At 40.3% G+C, this 27,423-nt stretch overlaps 1 protein-coding gene across 2 annotated transcripts; it reads right to left on the reverse strand.

Moving 5' to 3' along the window:
- Positions 1 to 253: 253 nt before the first annotated feature.
- Positions 254 to 25,780, reverse strand: LOC145786971 (GATOR2 complex protein WDR59-like). Of its 2 annotated transcripts, XM_082598720.1 has the most exons (22): positions 25,690 to 25,780; positions 23,974 to 24,159; positions 19,345 to 19,549; positions 18,948 to 19,036; positions 17,696 to 17,893; positions 17,004 to 17,154; positions 16,332 to 16,523; positions 13,588 to 13,781; positions 12,880 to 13,047; positions 7,206 to 7,301; positions 6,628 to 6,749; positions 5,907 to 5,990; positions 5,325 to 5,451; positions 4,820 to 5,004; positions 4,573 to 4,654; positions 4,360 to 4,463; positions 3,595 to 3,745; positions 3,347 to 3,452; positions 1,753 to 1,870; positions 1,494 to 1,633; positions 1,295 to 1,389; positions 254 to 973 (listed from the first exon to the last, which is right to left on the reverse strand). In XM_082598720.1, exons 1-22 carry the CDS (start codon positions 25,738 to 25,740, stop codon positions 800 to 802), a joined length of 3,018 nt encoding a protein of 1,005 aa, XP_082454846.1. In that variant the 5' UTR covers positions 25,741 to 25,780; the 3' UTR covers positions 254 to 799. The 2 variants fall into 2 exon arrangements, with proteins under 2 accessions (XP_082454846.1, XP_082454847.1); XM_082598721.1 differs by lacking the exon at positions 25,690 to 25,780 and having other exon boundaries at positions 23,911 to 23,989.
- Positions 25,781 to 27,423: the final 1,643 nt, after the last annotated feature.

Consider the following 27,423-nt stretch of genomic DNA (forward strand, 5'->3'; position numbering starts at 1 on the left):
TGCGCTAAGTTTCAGCTTTACACCAATTAAGTCAAGGTTCGGCCCTTTTTTTCGCTTCAACGACTGGACTACCAGCTAAAGTCGTCTGCACGCCATCCGCATGGCGAGTGTGAACAAAACTTCCTGGTTCAACCAAGTTCTTACGTGAGATGGTAACGAATTTAACGTTCAAGCACTGTTGGTAACTGTAGAATTGGTACTGTTGGTAACTGTAGAATGGATACTTCGCCCGACTGAGACCCCAACCAACCGGTGACCATCAGATTCATATAATCAACGCAAAAACATCGCAGCGACAATGCTGAGGTCCCTTAACCCCATTGGTAAAGGTGATATATATTTAAGGCGTAATACAAAAAGTGAACAGTCACCGAGGCGGAAAACAATCACTCAAAACTAATGCAAATATTTAGTCCGTGAAACATCTACGTCACTGGATAAGAAACTCGCCGAACATTGTTACATATGAAATTAAACCTAACACCCCCAAACAAAACTTAATATGATGGGAAGCAGTTGCACGCTGAAGATCGACACGATCAAGGATTTCGCTGGGAAGCAGTAGAGAAACACCGATTAACAAAAAAATTCCGCATAATATTTTAGTGGAGAGATTGCTTTGTTCCAATCTGTTGTCAAACAACACAATAATCCAATATTGTTACCCTGCTCAGGTATTGTTTGCTGCCATCTCTCGTTTCCGTGAACGCATCAAGTGTGATCAGTCCCGTCCAGCTATACCTGTCTCGGCCGGGGGTCATACCTGGTAGCCGGTAGCTCCTATCACGGTCGATCACCCCTACCCTGTCTGGCCACCCCTGTCACAATCGGCCGAGACTAGGCCATGCGTCCTTTTAGAGCAGAGGCACTTGCAGTTGGTTGCGGAAGGGCACCTCGTGTGGGATTCGAACCAGATACTCATGTGCTCAAGATGGCCACCGTGGAAGCAGTTGCCGCAGAAACTCCAAGCTTCCTGCAATGCAAACATGGATGAAACAAACGGCGCGGCCGCAACGTAGGTGATCGAGCGACCACTATCCCAGAGGGAGCAATAAGAGAAAGAATCCTGGGGAAGAGATTAAACATCCCGTCACCAGCTGGGTTGCAGCCTCTTTTAGCTATTTGTCTAGTCTAGGACGATACACACTGTGATAGCGTCCGAAAGGAACCATCACCATGGTGGTGTAATATGAGGTAAACTATCCACAATTCCAAGTTATAGCATCAGTTGCATCAAAACCGGCTTAAAAATCCTGAGTTGAAGGTAAACAAGTGCCATGCACGAGGATCCCACCTTGACGGGCAGTTGGCAGATGATGCAGGTAATGGTGGCTGAGGTCGCCTTGCAAACGCACACATCCCCGCAGGTCGGACATGAACGACGAAAATCTGCAACACAATCGTGAATGAAGAGCTTCTCAACGAATAGAGGAACGGTCGTGGTAGCGAAAACTCCAACCACTCGCCGTTGCTACGAATTAGTGCCAACCCACCTAGACTGGAGGAAGAAACTGGGGCCGTGGTCATCTTGATCATCTCGGCAGCTTTCACGTTCATCTTCCACCTTTCGAGGAGAGACGCATACGAGGATTTGAAAGCGTCGTGCTGAGCTTTCCTACCATGATCCAACATCCTGTCAACAAGCGTACATGTTGATGAGAGGCTTGCGTGGACCCCGGTGCTAACGCTGGCAATAAACACTCGGACCACGCTGTGTAGCTGCTGGATGGTTGTGGTCAGCCGCACACTCACCGGCACTCTGATAATCCGCTCTCATGCTTGGTCGGTTCTCGAACAAAACATTCAGTTTCTTCGAAACGGAAATCGTCTGGTGGGGTTCCGATTGGACTCCTGAGAAACTTTGGAATATCTGAAAAACCATTTTGCGTTCAAACGAGAGTAGGGGAAGAGTTGTACCCGGTCATTTGGTAGACAGGACGTTTGGTCGACAGACATTTGGTAGACAGGACGTTTGGTCGACAGGACGTTAGGTCGACAGAACGGTTCATTTTAGGGTTAGTTAACTAACCTTAACCCTAACTGTAACCCTAACCCTAAAATGAATCGTTCTGTCGACCTAACGTCCTGTCGACCAAACGTCCTGTCTACCAAATGTCTGTCGACCAAACGTCCTGTCTACCAAATGTCTGTCGACCGGACACCGGGAAGGTCGGGACCTGCGAGCCACTTTTTTCTTTTACATGCATATCTTCTACGTTTCTCAATATTTTTTTCGAAAAATTGGTTTTGCAATGCCTTGTAGTGCTACCTACTTTACAACAAAAGCACAAGTTATTATTTCAGCAAATGTTTAATTTACGCTCAAAAACATAAACACGCGCCAAGCGTCTCATCGCACCCCACATGTGTGGAGCGATGATACACGTGTCGGGAGCGATAAGCCACAATTGCGTTACGAAAAAATGTAGTATTTTTACAAAGAAATCACTTCACCATATCAAAAATACAATTTTAAAACATAGTTGTATTATTTATGTGTCAAATCAATCTTCAAGCCAGCTTCCAAGCTTTAAATTTTGAAATAAGCGATAGAGAATTTTCAAATGATTCCTTGGGATGAGTTGTCAAAACTTTCATTGCAAACGAAACAAAAGTCAGAATTGTGATATATCCTAATGGAAAGGTGTGAAAAGCAAAAAAAAATGATGCCATATGACACTTTAACATCTACTATCACAGGCACTTGTCATGGCTTGCAGGTCCCAACACAAGGTGACTCAAGGCTCCCTACCTGATGTTTCAGAAATGAAACAACAGCTGAAAAAAAACTAACATTGCTATCTAAAAAACTTTCAGCTTAATCTAATCATAAATACATCACCTACCATTACAAAAAAGTTCATGAACATTTCTTGCATAACAAATGAGTTATTTTAAAACACATTCAGTCAAAAAAATTTACTTTTTTAACATAAAACCTATAAATCCTCATGGCACCTTCATTTTTAGTACAATTTTGACCAAAGGATTGTGGGAAAGTTATCCAAGGATAAAAAATATAATGACGTCAAAAAATGCAAAAAGAATACTTTATATTAAAAAAGGGGGGTGGATTATGGCTCCCACCATGATCATAGGTCCCGACCTTACCCTACTCCCACAAATTGCAAGTGCCGCAATTAAATTTCTGTTGCTGTGCTGAAGCAAAGATTTCTACCCCGGTGACGAAGTTGATAAGCCGAAGTATTGTAACCGGGGTTGCAAATAAAAATGTGACTGGTTGATGATTATCTTTTTTACGCCAGAAGCACGCGACGTCTGTAACTGCAGTTCCAACCCGCAGGTGTTTGGAACCTCAACCCGAACCACTGCACAGGTGACTCACCGTTTGTGGGTGACTTTCCCATCACATTCCACCACGACGTTCGACCGAGGTTCTCAGGGAATTTCGCATCACTGGGACTTTTACGGAGGCCGAAGTCTCCATCGGTCTAAAGAACAATATCATCCTCACCAAGTAGTCACCTCCAATTTTTATCAAGATGCAAACACAAGCCCATTCGTTGTTCCATGGCAACAAGTGTCAGGCGCACACTTCAAAGTATGACGTGACAATGAGCAGAAATAACTCACCATTGAGGGAAAGTTCTGATGTGAGACCGACCGCTTGACATGGCGTCCGATCTGGATGACTGATTCGGCAGGGGGCTCTGGGGGCGAATCAAATGTACACGACAGCATGGCCAGGGTTTGCACGTCCTTCAAAGTGGAGTAGTGGTTTAGTCTGCGGAAATAAACCCAACAAAGTGAGTGACATCCATTCCGGGTGCGTGGTCACTTTATACTCCCCTCTGTCGCGTGCAACACACGGCAAGAAAGCATTGCCATTTATCGCGCGAAATCATTATCAACTGTTATTGTATTATCTTGTGAGCGTGAGTAATATGTTGGCTTTGTAGAGGTGAATCATCTGCGCAGTAGGGGACTGACCTGACCATGGAAGAAAAATTTGCAATACTCCAAAGTTTGTTTCCAGCATTAGCTCCCACACCATTGGGATGTCCCTGTTAAAAGAAGCTCCAACCCGGCTCAACCACCAACGCAACGTCGATGCGTTATTCAAAAATTCATACAAAATCCAAATACTTCTAATCATGGTCAGTAACATTGCTGCGGCAGACGACCTACTGTGTGACCAGTATGGTGGTTGAGGCAATTTTTTAGTTTTGTCAAAATTTACTTTAGAATTTCAAAGGTTTCCACGCTCCCCAGAATCCACATAGCAAAGTCTTTCATTTAGAAAGTTTAGTTTGTCGGCCACCATCGTTTCCATCAGTCGACCAGAAACACAAAAGTATTTACTTCAACCGCAACGTCAATCCCAGCACAATTACTCACAAGTTGGAGAGGAATGTGCGGCCGAGAGGCGATGATTGGAAGATGGACGACAGCTCGTTGTGCTGAGGACCGGGCTCGGGCAGGAAAGCAACACAAGACCACAGCTGTTGAAGAAATCAACACAAAAATATGGTCAATTATTAGCAGGTCAATTGAATATTGTTAAAAAACAATAAGTGGATGAATGAAACCTCGTGTTTGTGGCCGGTGTACCTGAACCAGGTCGCTCATGTCTTCGCTCAGAGCCTTTTCCTTGTTATGTTGGCAGGCCTCCATGAAGTTGTGGTGCTCTGGGCTGGGTGCAAAACAATATTCAATCACAGCAACTAAAACCAGCGCGTCCTATGACAACGGTTCCGTGTAAGTTCTACAAATCACATTGAAAGCTGGCGGCGATTATGATGCAAAATGTTTTGTTGAAAATATTCAATACATTCGGCCTGAGACAAACGGAACTTACATAATGTACTGTTGGGCGAGCTTCTTACTGACGGGCATAATCCGAGTGAGGTCTATCACCACCACACGGCCGACCAGTTGCTGGAGTCGGGAATGCTTCGTGTCCATGGGGGCAGTGACGTCTGTGCTGTCATTGTCTTTGTGAACGGGGTTGTAACAATGCTTCAGCGATTTGCGGGAAGATCTCTACAACGAAAATAAACGTTTATGTGTGTTCACGGCCGATGCTGTTGGGAGCCATGCAATTCCAGTGGAATGGCGTCATCATTCCAACATTAGGTTTCGTACAGCAGCGTGGGTTACAAAGAATGCGACAATTTGCGAGGTACATCAGCGCCTGGTTATGCGACCATGTATGATACAAAATTACAATCGCGTGTGCTACTGTAATGTTGCATTGTTCAGCTACTTCAAATATTAACTCATGAACGAGGAAGTCATTTCATAAGCACTTGGGCCTGCCGCCTTTTACTCGCGTGTCTATGACAAGGAGACCTCCAGCTAACCTTTTCCTTGTAGTAGAAGGCGCTGACACGAAGATTGGGAGCAGATGAGGGAAGCTCTGCATTGTCAAAGCCAACACGTTGCAGCCCAGGGATGGACTTGCGGTGACTGGAAAGACTGGGAAACGTTCTGGAATAACACAAACAACAATATTAATCAATGGTTAAACTACGTCAAGCCACAACTCTGCCCGGGTCAACCTCTTGTTAGCTCGCCACGACCTTTCCACGGGGACTGAGGTGATAACAAATGCCTCATTCCATTTTCACAGCAATTCAAATCGTGCCTACCTAACAAAATGAAGAGCGAACACGCGCAGTTTTGCAGCTTCAACCTGCCGACATTGTTCGGAACCCAATAGCATTGCAGGCTCAGGCCACTATTCTACCGATTTATTACTACGTTTCCAGCTTTCTGAGCTTTACACATCACACACAACACCGATGTGTCTCCTGAAGCTATTGCAATGGTCCCCGCTTCTCAGTGCATGGCAAAGTATTTGACTTGACCTGCATAGTTACCATTGACTGATGATTAGGCTTGCAACCAACAAACGCGAACAGGTCGAAGTCACATGCAATTACTTTGGAGTCTTTTCGAGATTGGAATGGAATCCTTTGACATGGGTCGGCCTCAGGAACACTACCAAGTAACCGGCACTGCAAAACCTAAAGAAATGGTCCAATCAATTCAATGAAAGGGAAAAATCGCAAAACGGTGACCATGCCGTCCATGTCAAACAAGTACAATAAAGAAGACTAGGTCCACTACCGTGTTCAGTCATGTTTGTTTGGTTTCTGTATGGTGGAAATATCATTGACCAACAAACCAGCCGCTTGTGTGACAAACAACAATCCACGTACAATCTGCTTTAACCATGAAGTAGTAGCCCGACAGTAAAAATGGTTTCAGACTTGGATCCGAGGACACTAGGGTGCCAATTCCTTTCTGTGGGCAGCCTCCTCAACTACGCGGAGGGAAAGGAAAAGAACACGACCAAACATTGGTGGTAACAAACTTGTTAAATGAGCCAACAAAAAGAGCGTCGCTTTCGAAGAGGGGAAGATGAAAGATGCGAGCTTTAAATGAAAATAGCGTCGTTAATGTCATTGTGAGATTCTATGACAAACCGAAAAGTGCTAGTGGATACCGGCAATACGCGTGACACTGTGAAGTGGCTACAGCGAAGTACGAACAACGAGTGGATTCAACGTTTGAAAGTTATGAATTGAAGCAAACGACCCGATGTGATGTTGCTTTGAATAAACTTTGAGGATTTGTGGTTTGTTTCACAACATAACTTACCTTGCACCGCTTGTTCTGGGAAATGGAATCTTGTCGCCATGGGGATGTGGATGCGCTCCAAACCCGTAAGGAAAAGGAGAATTGGACAACGGGAAACCAACCCCAGTCTTGTCATTGGTGTACTGAAGTACAAGTGATGTCACATTTGAAATAAAAAGAATTGAGATAAACTGCTGTTAAAACTCACAGATGTGGCTTCTCTAGTAGGCTACATATCATTCCTATCCAAGGAATGAAAAGTTTAATGACGAAGTTTTATTTTGAAACAAAAAAACAAACTTACAAATTCCCTTGCTTCGCCTGGAAAAAGTTTCTTTAAGAATATCGCCAAAGTCTCGAAAGTTTGAACGCGTCGATGAAATTTGATTACTCGAACTCCGAGTTGAGGCAGAACTGAGTGACGCTAAACCACAAGACTATTGGCTGCGTTCACGCCTCTATGCGGCCATGCCGTGTATCGATGCCAGATAAACAAAGATACAATCTTTCAACTGATTAAGTTTCACTTCCTAACAAACCGAGAGGCTTTAATACGATCTGCCTCATACATTGCTCCATAAGACGACGCAGTGACTCACCGACAAGGTCCGGAACTCTTGGGTGAGCCGCCGTAGACAAGGTTCCAGGCAACTCCGACTGTTCTTGACAAGATGGAGTGCCGTCTCACGAAGAGCCTGGCAAAGCAAATAACGTGGAAGGAGAGCAACATGCAAAGAATCGGCTACGCCAGTCCTTTGTATTCCTTTAGTTTAGGGGTTCTTAAATAGGGGTATGAACATGGAATGTAAGAACCCTTTATAAAGCAGGTCGATACGAAAATTTAAAACAAGAGATGTCGGTCATGAACTTTGATTTAATTGGGATAAGTGAAACTAGATGGATAGGTGATGGTAAAGTGACAAAAGATAGATTTGTTTTTGTATATTCAGGAGGAGAACAGCATATGTACGGCGTCGGTATGATAATGAAAAAAGAAATTTCTAACTCAGTCATTGGATTTTGGCCAATTTCTAACAGAGTTATGATGATTAAATTGTCTGCAGCACCATTTAATGTCAATATATTACAAATCTATGCACCAACCCAAGAACATACCGATAAAGAGATTGAGTTGTTTTATGAGTCAATAAAGGATGTACTTAAATATACTAAAAGTGAAGAAGTTAACATAGTAACAGAGGTGGGCACCCGCTACTTTCAAAGTAGCGCGCTACCCGCTACCGCTATTTGGACCAAAATAGCGCGCGCTACCGCTACCCATTTACAAAAGTAGCGCGCTACCCGCTACCGCTACTCGGACCAAAGTAGCGCGCGCTACCGCTACTTCTTCCGCTACTTTTGTCTAAAATGACACTAAGTTAGGAAACACTCTTTAAGTCCTTATAGTGACGCAAAAATGACCTTGAAAACGATTGTTATCATTTGTTTACACTGTCATTTTAACGTCGTTATAGAAAACACATTCTAAGGGAAATTTATTGTTACGCATCTTTCAAAAACACGAGCATTTCAAAATGAGAGTCATGGAGTCCTGCCCGCTTTAGCTTAAGCACATCTTTTCCAACAGAGAAAAGTCTCTCCACCGCAGCACTGGAAGGAATCGGGGTGTTGTATTTAATGAACAGATGTTTTAACTCGGTATTCGAAAAGCTCAAGGACTTATGCTCCTGTCCGAAGGCGTCCACAATTGCTGTTTCCTTCTGCATCGACGTTTCACAGGATGGTGCCAACACACCAAAACATTCATCTTCGGAGTCGTGACTGGTGTTGGTGTCACTCTTCTCAGTATCAAACTGACTTGATGTCTCCCGCAACAGTCGAATTGCATCTGTCTTGACTTTTTCTCGCTGTGCGTCAGCATCATCCGTGGAAACGTAGTGCAGAAATTGTAGCCACGACGTCTTGAAGGAGCTGAGATGAAGACATGATGCTATAACGCATTTCATGTCGTTGAAGCACTTGTTGAATCGTTGACTCTCAACTCCTCACAGCTCACAAGATCACTGATCTCGGTCAACTTCTTCGCGCAAATTGTAATGGTTGGAACTTGGAAGCAAGTCTCCGTAATACGCCTTGGACTCGCCCCAGTGGAGAATGTCTAAAGCCTGGCAGATAGGCTTGATCACACGGAGATATTCGCCTAAGAAGTTGACGTCAGCTAGAAATAAATAAGCTGTTTAGAAATAAGACAAACTATGTTTTAACTTCAAAGTTGTAAGCAAAACAAATCACACAAAATTGCCCTGTAATGATTTTTTTTAACAAAAACCATCGTGTAAGAAAATTTTATCAGCAACAAATATCTTAGCTAACCATTATTGTCAACAGTTTTGCTTTAACCAATACGATAGAACCTTATTTTTGGACATCTTAACATAGGTGATCACTGATGAGGCAATGCTCACTGCACGTAGTCTATATTCTACAATCCGTATACAACTTTAGGCTACTTCGGCTATTATTAATATTAAAATGAACAATATCGATTTCATACCTTGATCGCAGCTGCACACCAGAAAACGAGATTCCCAAAAGATCAAAACTTTGCAACTAAACCGATCATATAGGATTATAGGCTATATAATATAACTGCTTGACCACGCCAGTGTTGCGAAAAAAAACGACTATTATTTTTACTTTAAATTAAAAAGTAGCGGGTAGCGGGAGTGCGACGTAAAAAAAGTAGCGCCTTTCCCGCTACCGGTACTTTGGGAAAAAAATAGCGCCGCTACTGCAGCCGCTACTCCAACTAAAAAGTAGCGCCGCTACCGCTACTTTTACCAAAATAGTAGCGTCGCTACAAAAGTAGCGCGCTACTGCCCACCTCTGCATAGTAATGGGCGATTTTAATGCAATAGTGGGTGACCATTATGAATATCCCACAACTGGTCGTTATTGATTTGGCAATTTAAATGAACGTGGAAGAAGGTTGCTGGAATTTTGTAAACTTAATGATTTAGTAATAGAGAACACTCTTTTTCAACATCCTGCTAGGCGGTTGTATACATGGCAAAGTCCAGGTTATCAATTTCGGAATCAAATTGACTATGTTATGATAAACCAGAGGTTCAGAAATGCAGTAAGACAAGTTAAAACGTATCCAGGATGTGACATAATGTCTGACCACAATCCAGTTGTTATGAAAATCCAAATAAAGCTAAAAAGAGTGAAAAGAACAAATATGTCAGAACATACCGACATGAACATGCTTAAAAATGAACAATATCGAGAGAAATTCAGTATTGCAGTAAACAATAAGTTTGAATTATTACAGCAAACAGAAATTCCTCAAGTAATTACACAAGAAACTATAGATAGAAGTTGGAATGAAATTAAAGAAACCTTAAATGATGCAGCTGCCTACATGTTACCATCAAAGAGGAAAAACATTAAACAGCCTTGGATTACTGAGAAGATACTTGACTTAATGCAACAGAGAAAGAAAAACAAATTCAATAATCACAAGAAATATAAAGCTTTAAATAAGGAAATATCCCAATTATGCAAAGATGCTAAACAAAGGTGGTGGGAAAATCAATGCAGTGAAATAGAACATCTAGAAGCATCTCATAAGTCACTTGAATTACACAATAAAGTTAAACAGCTAACATGTTTGAAGAAAGTTGAACAAGCAAACAGCTGCATCATGGATAGTGGAGGAAAATTTTTTTTCAGAACGAGGATATAAAGAGTAGATGGGAAGAGTATGTAACAGAATTATATGATGATGATAGAACATGTATGCCTGAATTTACCAACAATGAAGAAGAAATATTGATATCTGAAGTTGAGAAGGCCATTCAAGATCTGAAATGTAATAAAGCTGCAGGAAAGGATAACATTTATCCAGAAATGCTAAAAGCACTCAATGGCATAAGTTTAAAACGCATACACAAATTATGTAATGAAATATATATATATGACTGGATTTATACCTAAAGAAATGAATGAAACTGTTTTTGTCAGACTACCAAAGAAATCCAAAGCAAAGAACTGCAGTGACTTTAGAACATTAAGTTTGATCAGTCATGTACTGAAAATTTTGTTGAGAATAATATTATTAAGAAATCGAAAATCTATTGAGAATGAGGTTAGCATGACTCAAAGTGGATTTATAACTGGTAAAGGAACACGAGAGGGTATACTTAACTTCAGAACAATTTGTGAGAGTTACAATGCAGTAAATAAAGATGTATATGTATGTTTTATTGATTATGAGAAAGCATTTGATAGAGTTAACCATGAGAAACTGATTCATTGTTTTTCCAATATTGGTATGAATGGCAAAGACTTACGTTTTATTATCAATTTGTACTGAAATCAAAAAGCATTTATTCGCATGGAAAAAGATTTGTCTAAAGGAATTGATATCAAGCGTGGAGTACGCCAAGGATGTGTACTTTCTCCATGTCTTTTTAATTTATATACAGAAATGATTTTTCGATCCATTGATGATATGAAAGGAGTAAAAGTTGGCTGCTTGAAAATAACAAATTTACGCTATGCTGATGATACTGTTCTGTTGGCTGAATCACAAGATCTTCAAGAAATATTGGACAATGTTAACTCAATTGGTAAAGAATTTAATATGAAAATTAAGGCTAAAAAGACCAAATCAATGATAATCTCAAAATCACCAGACACTCCAGTACTCCAAATTATAATTGACAATGAAATTATACAAAAAGTAAAATCTTTTTCATATCTTGGTCATTTAATAACTGAAGATGGGAGGTGTGACCATGAAATTCTTAGACGGATAGAAATTGCAAGAACTACATTTGGAAAAATGAAAAATATTTTAACCAATCAATGCTTAAATTTATCAATTTGTCTCAGGATCTTAAAATGCTATATCTGGTCGACCCTATTATACAATTCTGAAACTTGGACAATGTCACAAAAAATGGAGAAACGGATCGATGCCTTCGAGCTCTGGACATACAGGCAAATGTTAAAAATTTCATGGAAACAAAAGATCACTAACGATGAAGTACTCTCCAAATTCAATTCAAGCCCAATGCTTTTACAAACAGTCAAAAGAAGAAAATTGAAGTATTTCGGACATACAATAAGGCAAAATTCATTACAAAGATCATTAATAGAAGGGAAGATAAACGGTAAAAGAAACAAAGGCAGACCAAGAATGATTTGGACAACAAACACCACAAAACGGACAAAATTAACTTATGAATGTGCAGTACGCACAGCTCATGGTCGAGAACAATGGCGCATTGTATCCAACCCTCCATACGAGGAAGGAACAAAATGATGATGATGAAATAGGGGTGCACAAACAACTAAGGGGTGCAAGCATGCAAGACATATGCCCAGCCGCAGGGGGTGCATTTAGGCTGAATCATTAAAGTCAGATACCGGTACAACATAAGCTGTGCTTATTTAGCGGGATTTTAACCAACATTGTGAATGGTATACATAAGTGACTAGTACTTTTCCTTCTCTCTAGGAGGGGGTACGAGAACTGGTTGGTGATTTTAAGGTGACGCCAACAAGGAAAAAGGTTAAAAATCACTGCTTCAGGCTTACAGCTAATACCTAGGCAAAGTAACATAAAAAGGTGCAGTCTATAAAGTTTACTTTATCTATATGACTGCTATGTAAACCATCAAAAGCATGCATGCTATCTGCGAGGGATGTAGCGCCAACTTGATACATAGGGCAATATGGAAACATAAACCAACGATATGAAATGGGATCGGTTTTAGTAAGTCCAGACTCTAAAGCTAAGTATTTTTGTTCCGGCAGACACAGTAATGCATGGAAACTTTAGAACTTTACATACTGATTTTTGAAATATAATCCTGCAATAACTCCAGGGGACGGTCAACATTTCCGTAAATAATTCGTGCAATCGAGCGGCACCCTTGATTGTAAGAAGCATTCAATCCTCAGTGGCCTATTAGCTACGGCTCACTTTCACTTAAAGTTTACACAATTTCACTGGCGCATTGACTAAGACGTAGGTCGACAAAGCCAAGGAGGCGAATATGAGTGGGCTGGTGTGGAACGTGGAAGAATATTATTGAGGCAATGACAAATTTAAGCCGTAAACATAAAGAGAAAATCGTCGCTGTGATACATACAATGATAAAAGCAATGCATTGCACATGGTATAAAATTACGGAATAAATCTGCTCCAGCAAATAGGCCTAGCAGCTTGGCGTAAGGCTAAACTTGACCAGAGTACAAGTTGAACAACCAGTGAGAGCAGCATGGCTTGTGTCCACATACCTGCAACAACTTCCCTCGTGCGTCCTCCTCCACATTGTCCGACCAACTGATGAACTCAAAGATGGGAGCCTCGTTTTGAGGGTAAAGAAAAGGAAAAGTTATGTGAAGAACCAAAAACTGGGTGGCAGTGCGCAGCGTCACGGTACAAAGTCGACGCCCTTTATCCATCTGCAAGCTTTGATAAATGAAGGCAATGGCAAGGCAAACGATTAACGTCCCATGCAACGACTGGCCTTCCAGTCATTGTTATCTAACAAGATCTTAGAATTAAAAACACTTCTTTTGCAAATGGAAAACAGGCATTGCGCTTTTGCACCCTGTGGAGAATGGTCCAATTGCGATGAGCGAGATACACAGACCTTGCGACAAACCGCACGCAGGAAATAGTTTGTTCAAGACGCCGTGTAGCCCTCGGAAACGACAGCAATTGGAATTTAAAGATTCTTTAGGAAAGCTGTCCTCAACGAGGCCTACGAATATTCCTTATGGTAGTTTAAGAAACATCACCTACAATATTCTAATCCTCATTGACGGCAAGTTTCCATTCTATTGATGATCACCTAACCCAGTGTTTGACCAGTAGTTGTTTGACCAATCAAGCACAAGTGTTGGCCACAACCACAATAGAGCAGTCGCAAACACTTTTTCTGGTTCAGTGATAGAGTGACACACCAAATAAAGAAGCATTGCAGCACAGTCGCCTATCACCTTGTCCATGGTGAGGTTGGGCAGGTTTATGTTGAGAAGTTTGAACTCCTGCTCGAGGTTGTGCGGGGAATAAGATACTCTCGGTTTCAAAGTGGATGATGCACTCGGTAACGACTCCAAAGTGGCCCGGTCAGATGCCACGGAAAGGTCAGGAGATAATGCGTTAAAACGCAAGCTATCCGGCACATGTGTATCTGGAACGAAATGCAGTTTGCACCAGTTTACAAAACAAAATCTGAAGCCAATCGAAGGCATGATTCCCAACATGCCGGGGTTGGATTACCATGTTTTTAATAAGCATATTTATGTTTTCTTTTAAAGAAGACATTAACGCCAATACATGGCAAAAGTAATATACACTGCTTTTGTAATTAGTTGCCAATAATGCAGTGCCAATAATGCACAAACATTTTCGTGGTATGTGTCAGGCGAAAAGCGTTCAAGCCACGAATCACCTTGTCTTCGCCATCTTCAAGCTTTGTATCACCTACAAACTCTTCAAGTATTGATTTATGACGTAAATATTTAGAGTGGAAGGAAAGTAGTGGAAGTGCATGCAGAGGGCAAGCTAAACACTTTTGCATTCTTGACTTGAAGGTCAGATCAAACATGGTTATCATTGGGGCACACAATGACTGAGCAGCTTCTTGATGCAGAGTTTGTATTAGAGATGTACCGATACCAATATTTTGGCCGATACCGATCCCGATACCGATATCACTTTTTTAGGCCGATACCGATACTGATACCGATATTTTGGCCGATACTTTGGTGTTACAAAAAGAAGCAATTTTGGTATTTGCAAGGAATTATATCAAATGCTAAGTTTTACCTTATTTGCATAAAACTCTTAAAAAAAGCTTTCAATTGGCATAATTTATTAAAGATTCAAGAATCCAATCTCAACCGCATTGCTGTGTCATAATAGTAGGTTTTAGTAATGAAAGGCCACCGTAATTGAGGTTTGGGGTATAAGGGAAGAAACATTACCGTACATCATAATTGGAGTTTCTGAAAAAAAGTGTTTGCGCAAACTCTCCAAATAGGCTATCATAATTGATAATAAGATGTAAAATGTAAACCAAGTGATTTGTGTAGTCGTACAAAAGCTATTCGACAAGTAATGTGCAACCTAAGGGCGCTTGTCGTTTGGTTGAAAAGCTTTTGCCAGGCCAAGACTACCCAGGTAGCAAAAATGCACGATTCTGCATCGCTCCCACCCCGCCAAATGCTCAAAAAACCCATGCAACTCGGCTGACCCCAGCAAGCCGGCTGCACCAGCCAGCGAATTAACTTCCACCCTTAGACGCAACAAACTCACCAAGCCCAAACAATGTCACGGCAGAATAAGTAGGCCCAAAAAGAAAGCAATGAGACCACGAATCCTCACCAAACCAATCAAAATGGTCCCGTTGCGCCCAAGATGACAACCTCATTGCAAAGAAAAGAGCGTCCCCCCCCCCCCCCCCGGCCACCAGCACAAGGCTGAGCACTCACCAGCACAGCGAGCTGCCGTGACCCGCCAACCACAACGGTGCAGCTTCCACACTAGCCATTTCAATTCTTGTCGATGTCAATTCTTGCTACAAAACGGCTGCCGAGAAACATAAGTTGATTGGATGGTCTAAATGGCTAGCGTGGAAGCTACACCGTTATGGCCAGCGAATCGCAACAGCCCGCCGCACCAGTGAGCGCCCAGCCCCATGCCGACAGCAGGGAAGGACACTCCCCCCTTACAATGAGGCCGCCATCCCAGGAGCAACAAGACCACTTATTGATTAGTTCAGTGAAGATTCGCAGTCCCACCGCCCCCATCCTGAGCCCACCCATTCCGCCACGACTTTGTTCAAGCCTGGTGAGTCCACCACAACGAAAGGCGGAAACCAAATCATAAACTGACAGAACCAGCCCACCAAAAACAACTAAGCCACACGGGTCCCTCAAACGTCCAGCAACGCAAAAACGATGCAAAACTACAAATTCCCGCCACCTGGGTAGTCTTGGCCTGGTTTTATCCTCTGCTGAGAGAAAAAAGAAACACAAATGATAAATATTGGAGAAATTGAGTCTCCTTTACAACTTAAGAATCGAACAACGCAAAACTGCTGAAACTAAACGTTTTGTTTGAGTGAAAGAATCGCTGTAAGCAAACAATTCTAAAAGGTGCGCGGCACTGCGCGCATGAAGTCATAAGAGTGTGAGGTATCAAAAATTTGAAAAGGTTATTTTTCTACTTCAATGTGACGTTAGTTACCACTTTAAAAAAATCTATATCTTTGCTTCTGCAGAAAATCCGCAGCAAACACCTTTTTTTACGTGTTTAGTATCGGCCACAGTATCGGCCAAATTTTGCCGATACCGATACTCAAAAAATGGCCGATATCACCGATACCGATATATCGGTACATCTCTAGTTTGTATTAATCCATTGACTAGTGACGCATCGATCGTCGTCGTGTGAGCGTCTGGGGCCGAGGGTCTATCCTTTTACCAACCCAGATTCACGATGTTCCCGGACTACACTGGAAGGCTACTAGAGAGCAGCCAGTCTTTGGTTTCATCATCCATGACACGCAGACCTTCCATGACACGCAGACCTTCCACTCCACTACATAGAAATCAAACAAACCCAGCAAAGCCAAAGATGCGTACAGGCGACACACTAGAAACCTATCACGACATCAAAGAGTTATTCACTTTTTATCAACTCATCTAAATACGTGAATGCACATCTAAATACGTACCAGCACTTGATAAAGACGAGGGATCTTTATCGAAAGTGTCGACGTCACAGGAGGCTATTTCTTCGAGAACATCGTATGCAATGTCCGCATTGTCTTCTTCTGTTGCGCCACAAGCGAATAGGTGATTGACATCCGGTGTCCACAACCGTAAGATCAAGTCTTTAGACCACGTGACCAACTGCCAGCTTTGATCTGCAAAAAAAACATTGACGAGAAACGAGAGCAGAAATGGGGCGACGACAAAGAATCAATTAAAGCTGCTGCTGGGTCACTAAGGCTCACGATTCAGCAACACGACACATTGTATGTTGGCATGTGGTAGTTCATGGTAGTTCATAGCAGCACAGTGAATTGATTGCCTTGAATTGCTATTATCCATGTGGGGTTAGTTAATGTGCCGGCAATCCATCCAGGAATCAATCTAACAGCAGTCTTGGTGCAGCTGGTGAATGGTTATAACCTTGCACAAAATAAACGGCATGCTGCCATTAAAATATAAAAGATCTGTTCAGATCCTGGTTGAGTTCAAACTTGTTCGGCAGTGAATGCACCGAGTTATTGACATAACTGATCCTCGATGAATCTGATAAAAAGCCTACCGAACGAACAACGAATGAGAAGATGGCTGCTCAAAAGAGAACAACAAGATCATTCGAACAACAACAAAAGTACCAGTTTTTCGCCTCCAATGGAAATCCAGCACCACATCTCTGTGACCATTGTAAACATGCACCGGCTGTTCCACGTTGTTGATATTCCACAAGTTGAAAGGAGTTTCCCGGAAGTTTTTGAAGGTCACCGACGACATAGCAGTGCCAAACGGCTGAAGGAAAATATGTTTTATCCGTCAAACATGTTCGACGATGATGAAGTTACGTTGCTATCAATCGCGCTATAGTCTGCAAAAACTTTTGAAGCATGGTTTATTGTGCCTACCGGTATGATACCATCAAACTACATCTTTTCCTCCATACGATAAAGATCGATTTTAACACAGCAATGTGTCATTTTAACACAGCTTATTAGTTCGTGTTACTTGACAAAATGCATTTAAACTATTTTAACTGGTTCCGGCAAGAACCCATTCAACCACGGTACACGACATCTGGGCGAAACCCTGTTGGGCGAGACATGTATCGTTCAACCACCTCATCATCAGAGTGCTCACCTTCGAGTCAGTCGGCCTGCCAGCATTGAGAGAACAGACGCTACTACTTTCTGGCATGTGAGACAGAGACCTTTCAAAGTTCAGAACATGATGAATAATAATGGAATCCGGAAGGTAATAATGCAACTGGGTCTGTCTAGGTCTACAACGGCGATGAGAATAGTGCTATACAAAACTATTACCAACATGCACCCACAGTGTATTCAGCTCTCCACACAGGATGTTGGTGATAGATGTGGAACTTTGCCACTCTAGGTGCTGAAGTGGTGTCCCAAAAGCTGATGTTGCAATCTTGGCTCCCGGAACAAAGTTCATACTGTGACGTAGCTGGCCAGTCCAGACAGTTAATCTTCGATATATGGGCGGTGATGTATTGCACAGGGGTTTTACCATTCTGCGAATCACCAGCACAATTAGTAAACAGCGCTTATAAGTTAAAAATAGAAGCCTTGCTTGCGGCGAATCCATCAGAAGATTCAGGTCAAAACAAGAATCGTAAATTGTTTAAAAATTTGGAAACGACTGCATAAGCTGAACAGAATCGGTACAAAACATGATGACTTGATACGTGCAGCGCCATAACCAAATAACGCAACACCGTTATAACGCGTGACCTGATTGTGGGGAGCAAGACTTAGCTATCTCTTGTGTCTGCTGTTAAAATTGTCCTGTTCAAACGTATTCCTTACAGGGAGCAAGTCTTTTAGGTGCAAACAGTTAGGTGCCGGTCAAATAGGCGTGTACTCTGTGGCGTCAGGATATTAAGGTGCGGAGCACTGTGGCGCCCGTTCATTTAGGTGCTATTCCTAGTAAAGTCTGCAGATTGTAGGTTATCAGCCTGGCAGGTAGGGCAATGCTTTTCACGCAAAATGTTATATTGAATAGAAAAATATACTGTTTTTTTTTAATGCGCGACTGCGCGTGTGTTCGGAATTTATTTGTTGTTAGTCCAGGTGAATGAGTTCACTTTTAGCTAAGTCAAGTAATAACTACACTAAAGATCAGTAAAAAATATACCGTAAGCCTAAATTCAAGCAAACCGTAGCCTAAATTCAAGCGGGTGGTAGGCTTGAGTGAAGACTGAAGAGTAACTTAGTTTTCCGTCAAAATCCCGACTAGGTTTTGGTAAAGCTGAACTGATACTATCTGCAGACTTTACTAGGAATAGCACCTAAATGAACGAGCGCCACAGTGCTCCGCACCTAAATATCCAGACGCCACAGTGTGCGCACCTATTTGACCGGCGCCTAACTGTCTGCGCCTAAAAGACGTGGACCCCCGTTACACTGCTAGTACGGTATAACAAATTCAAATTCTAAACGACGCGACTCACGGTTTGCTTGTCTGTGCATTTCTACTCTAGCTCTAAAGCATTTCTATTTTGTGGCCTAATTCAATAACAAACAAAATAGATCAACTAAGCAAGTAAATAGACGTGAACAACACACCCTAATATCCCATAATCTGATGTTTCCATCATGAGAGGAGGCAAGAGTGTTCCTGTCAACTTTATTCCACCGAACACAACTAGCTCCGGCTAAAACATTGAAGTAGAAGATTGAACCAGGTATAGTAAGTTATGGTTGATACATTGCAGAGCAAAACCAATCTAGATTTTAGATACTCAATGTTTGTTGATTACAGATCTAAGGTGAAACTAAACAAATCAGGTGCTGCAACTTAAGACAAACAAATGTTGAAAGAATACTCAGGAAGCACGAAGTAGTGGTCATTAAATCTAAGTTTTAAGAACATCAGAGAGCACATCCCATCCAGCTATCAACTGCGCTTTAGATCAGCTTATAAACTGACAATCTATGCCAGCAGAAGATTTCACAAACTCACAAACGGTGGATGTTACAAGTTTAGGCTTCTTTGTATCACGAATGTCCCACAAGTAAATATATGTGTCAAGTGAACATGTTGCCATGAGGTTTGCGTCCACTGATGACCAGTCAACATCACTGATTGCACGAGTGTGACCACAAAACGTAGATATCTTAGTTCCACTTGTCTCACCACAATGCCACAAATCGGTCCATTGATTGTACTAAACATCAAAAACATCAGGCGAGTTCAACATTTTGATATGTTCATATATCTTCACCCAACAGCCAGTTGTGAACATAACACTCCTGTAATCCCATTCAACTTTTATGAATACGATGTTTGCAATCGTTTCCTTGCAGCTGGACTCACAGATCCATTTCTAGTTGAATGTGTTTGAATTGAATGCAGCAAAAATAAATTCATTTAATAGCCTATAAAAGGAACAATGTAAGACTAAAACAGCGGTTCTCAAATGCCCGTCAAGATGCCATGGTGCATCATATAAAATTGCTAAGGAAATTGAACAATAATTGTTGGTTTTCAAGCTACACTGCTGCAGTTTCGATATAGTGCAGCTAAATGCGTATTTAAGAAATATTAAAAATCTTCCCAAAACTTATATATTGAATTTCCTCATATCAAGTCAATGGGCCTTAAAATGTTTCAATTTAAACACCATGACCAAACATTAAGCAAACAAAGGCTACAACCAGTTACAAAATGTCTATAGCAAAAGTATCAAAGCTTCTTTAAACTTTATATTTTGAATAGTTTTTTTTTTTAGTTGCAATCTGGTTGCAATAAAGTGTGAATATTAACCAGGCCAATTTAGTTCTAACTAAGCTTTGTAGCCAACATTTTTGTCAACATCAAAGCAAAGCAACAGTGTCTGTCATAAACAGGATTGTCGGTATTTTACCCAACCCAAAAAAAACCGGGTGGTTTTTTTTAAAACCCACTTAAAAAAAAACAAATAAAACCAGGGCATCATATTTATCCAATTTTTATGAGAAAATTGAAAAAAGGAACCAAAGTACTTAAAACAAACTTCAAATTAGGACTTGAAGGGCGGGAAAACCCAAACTAACTTTGCGAGTTTTTTGTTTCAGCGTGATGTCATTGTGCACAACATGCGTTTTAGCAATAAAAAAATCCAAATTTTGTTGCCCTCGTCTCGCTAAGGCCGCTTTTGCTTGATACCCGTTTGCGAGGTCTCGTTGCGCATCAAGCTGTGATGCTGTTCGCTGTGACGTCACAAGGTACATATAGTTGTGGCCAAAAGTTTAAGACCAGACTTGATTTATGACGATTTTTGCATTACTTCAAAATACTGCATCAGATATAAGATGATGCATAAAGATGATGCACCTGAAACAATATCTGATGCATTATTTTGAAGTAATGCAAAAATGGTCATAAATCAAATCTGGTCTTAAAATTTTGGCTACAACTATATGTACCTTGTGACGTCACAGCGAACAGCGTCACAGCTTGATGCGCGCGAGACCTTGCAAATGGGTATCAAACAAAAGCGGCCTTAGCAAGACGAGGGCAACAAAATTTGGATTTTTTTTTGCTAAAACGCATGTTGTACACAATGACATCACGCTGAAACAAAAAACTCGCAAAAAGTTTATTTGGGTTTCCCCGCCCTTTAAGGATGTGATTGTGAAAAAATTTTCCAAGGATAAATTGAAAACACAATGGATATTTCTGTACACAAAAATCAAGTAATGCCACTTTGTACTACACTAAAACTCATTTATGCAAGAAGGCCTCATAGTTAAATAGCCCTAGTGCATTATTTTATTGAGTTATGCCACCATGTACTGTGAGTGAGAGGCACTTCATTGGTAAAAAGTAGTATTTGAGGTGAAATAAGCATGAATCTACCTTTTTTGCATCCTTTTTAAATAAAACCCCCCAAAAAAAAACGTTTTTTTTTTAAAAACCCATGCGGGTTGGGCTTAAACGGGTTTTTCTCAACCCTGGTCATAAATGACACAATGATTGTTAAAAAAATGAAAGCAGCATCTTGCAAATTCTTACAAGATTAGATGAACCATCTGATTTTGCTGTTGCATTAATAACTTCATCATTATCATCATGGCTTTTTTCTTTAAGAAGTTACAGCAAGTTAATAACCTCTCGAGTGTCGAGTTTTTTGCACCAAAAGAAATTTGAGAACCACCGACTAACAACTACACTGGTCAACACCATATTTTAATCAAATTAGTTAATTTTTGCCTTAAACATACAGGGCTGCGATTTTTTCTTTCTTGTCGAACAACCAAAAATTCTGCATTTGTTTGTCGAATAGTGGTATGATGTCACAAGAGTCAGATTATAAGCGTTTGGCCGCGAATTACTGCGTGATAGAGAATTTTTCCTTTGGCATCTCTTTAGTCTCGCTTAGTACGTTAATGGTTATGCACGCACGGTCGTACCCGCATGCAAACACAGTTAAGAGCGAAACATGCAAGTTACCAAGAAACACAGCAAAGATAAAGCAAAAAATGAACTGCAGATAAAAGAAAACGGAACAAAACCACGATAATACAAAACAACGGCGTAATGCTACAGGCCTACAACGTTTAAGGTGTGCCGAGATGGCGAACAAGCCTCTTCATACAACATTGCAACAAACTACATGCAATCACGTAAAGTAACACAAGAACGAATTAATTAATAACAGTGCAAAGGAAAGAATATTAGTAACAACACAAACATTAATGCCAGGGCATGCTCGCTGCTAGATCTTGATTTTGCTGCCTCTGTATGACTTTAGACAGGAGATTTCCGGTACTATCGAAATGCCAACCATTTGGGAACAGGCAGTCAAGTGCTTTTCGCAACAATGGTTTCGCCAGTGAAATCGGTGGATTGCACATGCCAACGAATAGTTCATCTTGAATAGCTTCGTTAGACAGCGGCCTTAATCGCGAGTCGTGCAGTGCGTAGCTGGAGCAGAAAGACTCGATGATACATTCGTTGCAACAGCGCACCAGGTGCTTCAAGCAGAAGTGTATAAGCTCACTTAAATCCTGGAAAAATTTTTCCTTTGTGAGGACGTTACGTAATCACAGAAACTCACTCTTTTAGTGGAAGGCAGTCGAATTGCAACCGTGTTTATCTGTCTACTATTCTTTATTCACACTGCGAAACATTTCTGCAATTTTGGAACAACAAGTGCATAAGTCAGACATAAATACAAACTTGCAAACACGTTGACAACCAAAAGTAGCCTACTTCGGTTATTTTATCTACAAAATAAACCCGTTGTGTCGAGTAGCACGAAACGTGTGTGGCGAAATGTTTGATGGCAGGCATTAAAACTTCAATCAAACCATTTTCCCGCAGTGTTCAAAATGTTTTGGAAGAGAACTCCTTTCCATAAAAATAGCGGCTTTTTTCATCTGTATTTCTGAACATCTGGTCAGAAACTAGGCTGTTTTCTACATGTGAAAAACTTTCATAGCAAGTATCCAACAGCCATTTTACCAGAGCAACTGTTAATTGGCTCAAACGGCAAAATACAAACTGGCATAAACGTTGACAACTCAACGTAGCCTAGGTTATTTCATCTATAAAAGAAACCAGTTGTGTTAAATAGCACAAAACGTGTGTTGCAAAATGTTTGATGCCAGGCGTTGGAACTTCGATCAAAACATTTTCCCGCAGTGTTCAAAATGGCGGCGCTGACGCGTTGGGAGTTTCTCGTGTGAAGCGCCGCTTTTAGACCATGCTTTGAAGTACCTGGCGCAAGAAAATTTACGCAAGTCAGCACTTTTATGATTGCATCGCGTGATGCCCCCCCCAATTGTTCCTCGACCTGACGATGTTTAGTCCTCTCTCAGTTTTTTTTTCCTTTTTTTTTTCGTAAGGCACGGCGTTTGTCGAATAGTGATGGCGCGTGTCGAGTGACCTCGTCACAGAAAAAGGCAAAAATCGCAGCCCTGTAAACATATTTTTGATGCTAATTTCAAAAATACTTACATTTTTTAAGCACATCAGATTTCTAAAGTATGGTATTTTAAGATATTTACATTTTTGGTATTAAAGTTTGATCTATAATGGATTGCGCTATGTGAACTTTAACATTGTTTGGTTTTCAAACATTGTTACAGTACATGACAAATATTTAAAAGCTGTAAAATGACAATTTGTAGGGTATTTTGAAATTAACAATATAATATGAAAGAAAGTTTTACTTAATGTGTAAATACAGTATTACTGAATTTATAATATATATATTAAAATGCAAATACTTTCAAAACTCAATGTGCTTGTGAAAAATCAAGCACAGATTCAGAATTAATTAAAAACATCACCTCAAGAAGTTTACCTTTATCTGATTAAAAAAATTGTTAACCAGTGTAATTTTTTCCATCATGCGTTATTTATCATACCAAATTCTGGTTAATTATTAAGGTCTGCTACTTTTCGGTGAGTCCGATTCGGTAAGTCCGATTCGGTGAGTTCCTAACCTCTAACCCTAAAACGGCAATGATAATTAGGCTACGATACCCGAAAATTAAAAAAAGAAATTGAAAAAATCCCCCGTTAAGGGATCGGACTCACCGAAACGAGCCATTCCGGATTATTAGACCAAAAATTCATTCATTTCAAACCATACACTCATACAGTGGTAAGAAAGTAGTGTTGATTGCTGGAGACCGGATTCCATGCAGCTCGACTGATATCCCATTTATTGTTAAGATTTATTCTTCGAAGAACACTTTTTGGGTTATTAAGATCAATCAATGTCAAATTTCTTCTTGATGCAAGCAAGACCAATTTTCCAGACACATTTAGTGACATTGCAGTGGCCTGAAAATATATTAACTTATTTATTGAACAACACTAAACCTGTCTGTGACATGAACAGCTTCTTAATAGACTATCTGATCCATTGCCTCTAAATACCTATTGTGAGGGGTTGTCTCTTTTGGGCATGGTCAGGGTTGCCAGTTTAAATGGGACCAGTTTTGCAAATTGCAGTTTAGATCAGGGGCGACAAACCTTTTTGCAGTCGCAGGCCACTTTATCAATTACACATGAGTTATCGGGCCACACAACTTTTTAATCGTAACCTACTATGAAATCTTTTAGAAGCGACTCAAGATATTATTCATGAAAAGTAACAAACGGCAAATGAAAGTAATAAAACCCACACAGTTGAAATTATCTTATTTTTATTTTTTACTGAAGTATGTTTCGATTCTGCGTAAGCCTTACGCAGAATCAAAATATACAACAGTAAAAAATCAAAAAAAATCAACTTGAGCAAAAAGGATAGAGCAACAGTACTTGCACTGATAATGAAGGCAATTTAATTTTCGAAGCGTTTGCTTTCATATGAGTATGAATTCTCCTTTTTTGGCTCTATCTTTTTTGCTCAAGTTGACTAAATGTTTCTACCATTATACTCCGAAGCAACAAATCAGTTAATGAAATTTCTTTTTCAAACAACAAACAAAAGCCCATGCGAATCATCTACAGCTGAAGCTATCTAATGCAGTATTGAAGCATAAAATATTAAAAAATAACATTGAAGCATTGCATTTTTTGCTTAGTGGGATTTTTGGAAAGTTTTTTGCTTGAATAAGCGTTCAATATTAGGTCGAACAGACGATGTGGCAACTCTCAACTGCATACTATGATTTTCATCTGTCAGCTTCGACCTGTAACAACTTTTTGTAAAGTGCATTTTAGAAAAGAACTGTTCGCATAGGTACTGAATGCTGCCGAAAACAGATGACCATTTGAGATTGTCGAATTGTTTTGCAGGCCGCGCAAAATTCTTTGACGGGCCGCAGGTTCGTCACCTCAGGTTTAGATTGTGATTGGGGTAGGAATGAGGATTATGGTCAGGCAACCATTTAAAATGTCTGCTAATTTCCTAAAAAGCGACAATGCGGAGTAATTTTCAAGGGTTGCCATATTTATGAGTTTTGTTGGCCAACTGGGCTAGTTTGGTTTCCCAGTTGTGGGAAATTTTTCGTAATTGCACGTTTTGATATTGTTGATTCCTTTGATTATCTATTATTTCGAATTGACTTCAATAGAATAATTATATATATTTTTAGTGAAAAACATCTTTTAGCACTGACAATGCCCAACAATGGGTATCTAGAAGTATCCATTTGATCAAATACATTTGAAAATGGATACATTCACATTGCCACAGATAAAGTTGGTCTGTATAAACAATTTCGTTGTAAGTAATGTTGCTCTTATTATTTTATATTATATATGCTATTATTCGTATTATAATTCACAACCTCAATAGTTTAGATTGCAAAATAAATGGTAAATAAGCTATGTTACCAAAATTCTGTGTAGGCCTATAATACTTACTTGTGTGTTTACATGTGGTGCTACCACAGTGTCTTCGCTCCATTGATGCATATTCTAGATCTATCAACCTATCTACATTTCAAAAGATGTGAAACTAAAAATGGAAAAAGAAAGGATTGAGATTACAGCATACGGTACTATCTGAAGGCAAACCGCTAGTTTTGTTTCATTGAAAAGATGACAGTCCAGTACAAGGACTGTTGCAGCAATCCATCCAACTTGTTCAGATCCACCTTTTCAAAGATCCTGATCCGAAAACTACAGGACGTGATTCTGATCTGATGGTGTTGGAAATTGAATTTAAGATCCTGATCATGAAATTTACGATGAAATTTAAGATCCTGATCATGCCAATTTTCAATACCTCTGCTTCCTGGCAAGCCAAACACAGGCTTTAGACTTTAGGCCTTTGAATCCATGTAAATTTCATTTCGAAACCGAAACTACAGCTCACTTCATGTCATGTATTGACTACACGTGGACGTGAAGAATAAAATCTAGAAGGTTCATAAACAATTTCATACATTGTTTTCAACTGTCATCTGCTGCAAAAACTTTTGAAACCTGTCCTGATCCTGCCGGATCACAATGTACAGATCCAAGATTTTTACGATCCCACTTTTGCTTTTTGAGATCCGGTGTCATGGTTCAGGTGTTGATACGGTCCAAAAGTTACCATAACTTCCAGAATGTGTGCGTATTTATAGTCCGCCAAGCACTGCCTGCAGCAACCATGTGATATTGTGAGTATCTTTCTGATTTGAAGTAAATTAAATGAGCGATTTGGTACACGCAGACTGGCATATTGGTTTGGTCTCTCAGAGTTTGGGAGGTAATAACTTTGATGCAGGGATATCTAGAGAAGGGGATATGAAGGCTTTTAATAGGTCTGACAATAGAAGGGCTTCTGTTTATCGTAAATAATCTCTGTTTACCATAAACTGACAATTGGCACTGATAGTAGTTTGATAACTCTTGTTATGATAACCTGCATTGCGCTATCAGCATCAAGCCTGGATACTCACTGCACGCTCATGGTTACTTGTTAATTCAACTACCTGTTTATTTGTTTTAAATCTGGCCTAATGCAAAGACTTTGTTAAGAAAAACAGCTAACTTGTAACTTTTCAACTGTCTTTCTAAACAAGTATTCTTTAAATATGCTCTATGTAACATTTACTAACTGTCATCTGTAGCTGACAGTACCAGTTGCACAACAAAACTTTAAAAGAACTGCATGTTTTACGCACTACAAACTTCCGCCCTGGTAGTGTCATAAGAATATGGCAATCGCTGTGAGCCTTCGCATCCCCTTCTTTAGATATCCCTGCTTTGATGATGTGGGTTTGATTCCCACCACTGCTAGGGATGGGCAAATAGAATAATTACGTAGCTATTCTAGAATATTCTAAAATACTGAAACCGAATACAGATATCTATTCTAGAATAATTGATCGTTTTTACCATCAACACATTTTTAATGATTTTATAAAAGCAATGAACATCACAAAATTGCTTATTGCAGTTTTAGCTTTAGTTTATTGCTTATTGCAGTTTACAACAAATTTAGGCTTTTGAAATGTTCATCAGTCAAACGGGATCTCATCTTGGTGGCAGTTAGTGTTGGGCGATAACTCCTAACTGCAAACCCTTACAAAAAATTGCTTACAAAATTGCTTATTGCAGTTTTAGCTTCAGTTTATTGCTTATTGCAGTTTACAACAAATTTAGGCT

The sequence above is a fragment of the Aplidium turbinatum genome, chromosome 17 (assembly GCF_918807975.1).
Source record: "Aplidium turbinatum chromosome 17, kaAplTurb1.1, whole genome shotgun sequence".
Classification (NCBI taxonomy): Eukaryota; Metazoa; Chordata; class Ascidiacea; order Aplousobranchia; family Polyclinidae; genus Aplidium; species Aplidium turbinatum.

Coding starts and splice junctions, on each gene's coding strand:
- LOC145786971 (XM_082598720.1), bottom strand. CDS start 25,740: ATGCATCAATGGAGCGAAGACACTGTGGTAGCACCACATGTAAACACA. Junction 24,160..25,689: donor CACCACATGTAAACACACAA/GTAAGTATTATA, acceptor ATATATTTTCAG/GCCACTGCAATGTCACTAAA. Junction 5,991..6,627: donor CCCAGAACAAGCGGTGCAAG/GTAAGTTATGTT, acceptor CCATTTCTTTAG/GTTTTGCAGTGCCGGTTACT.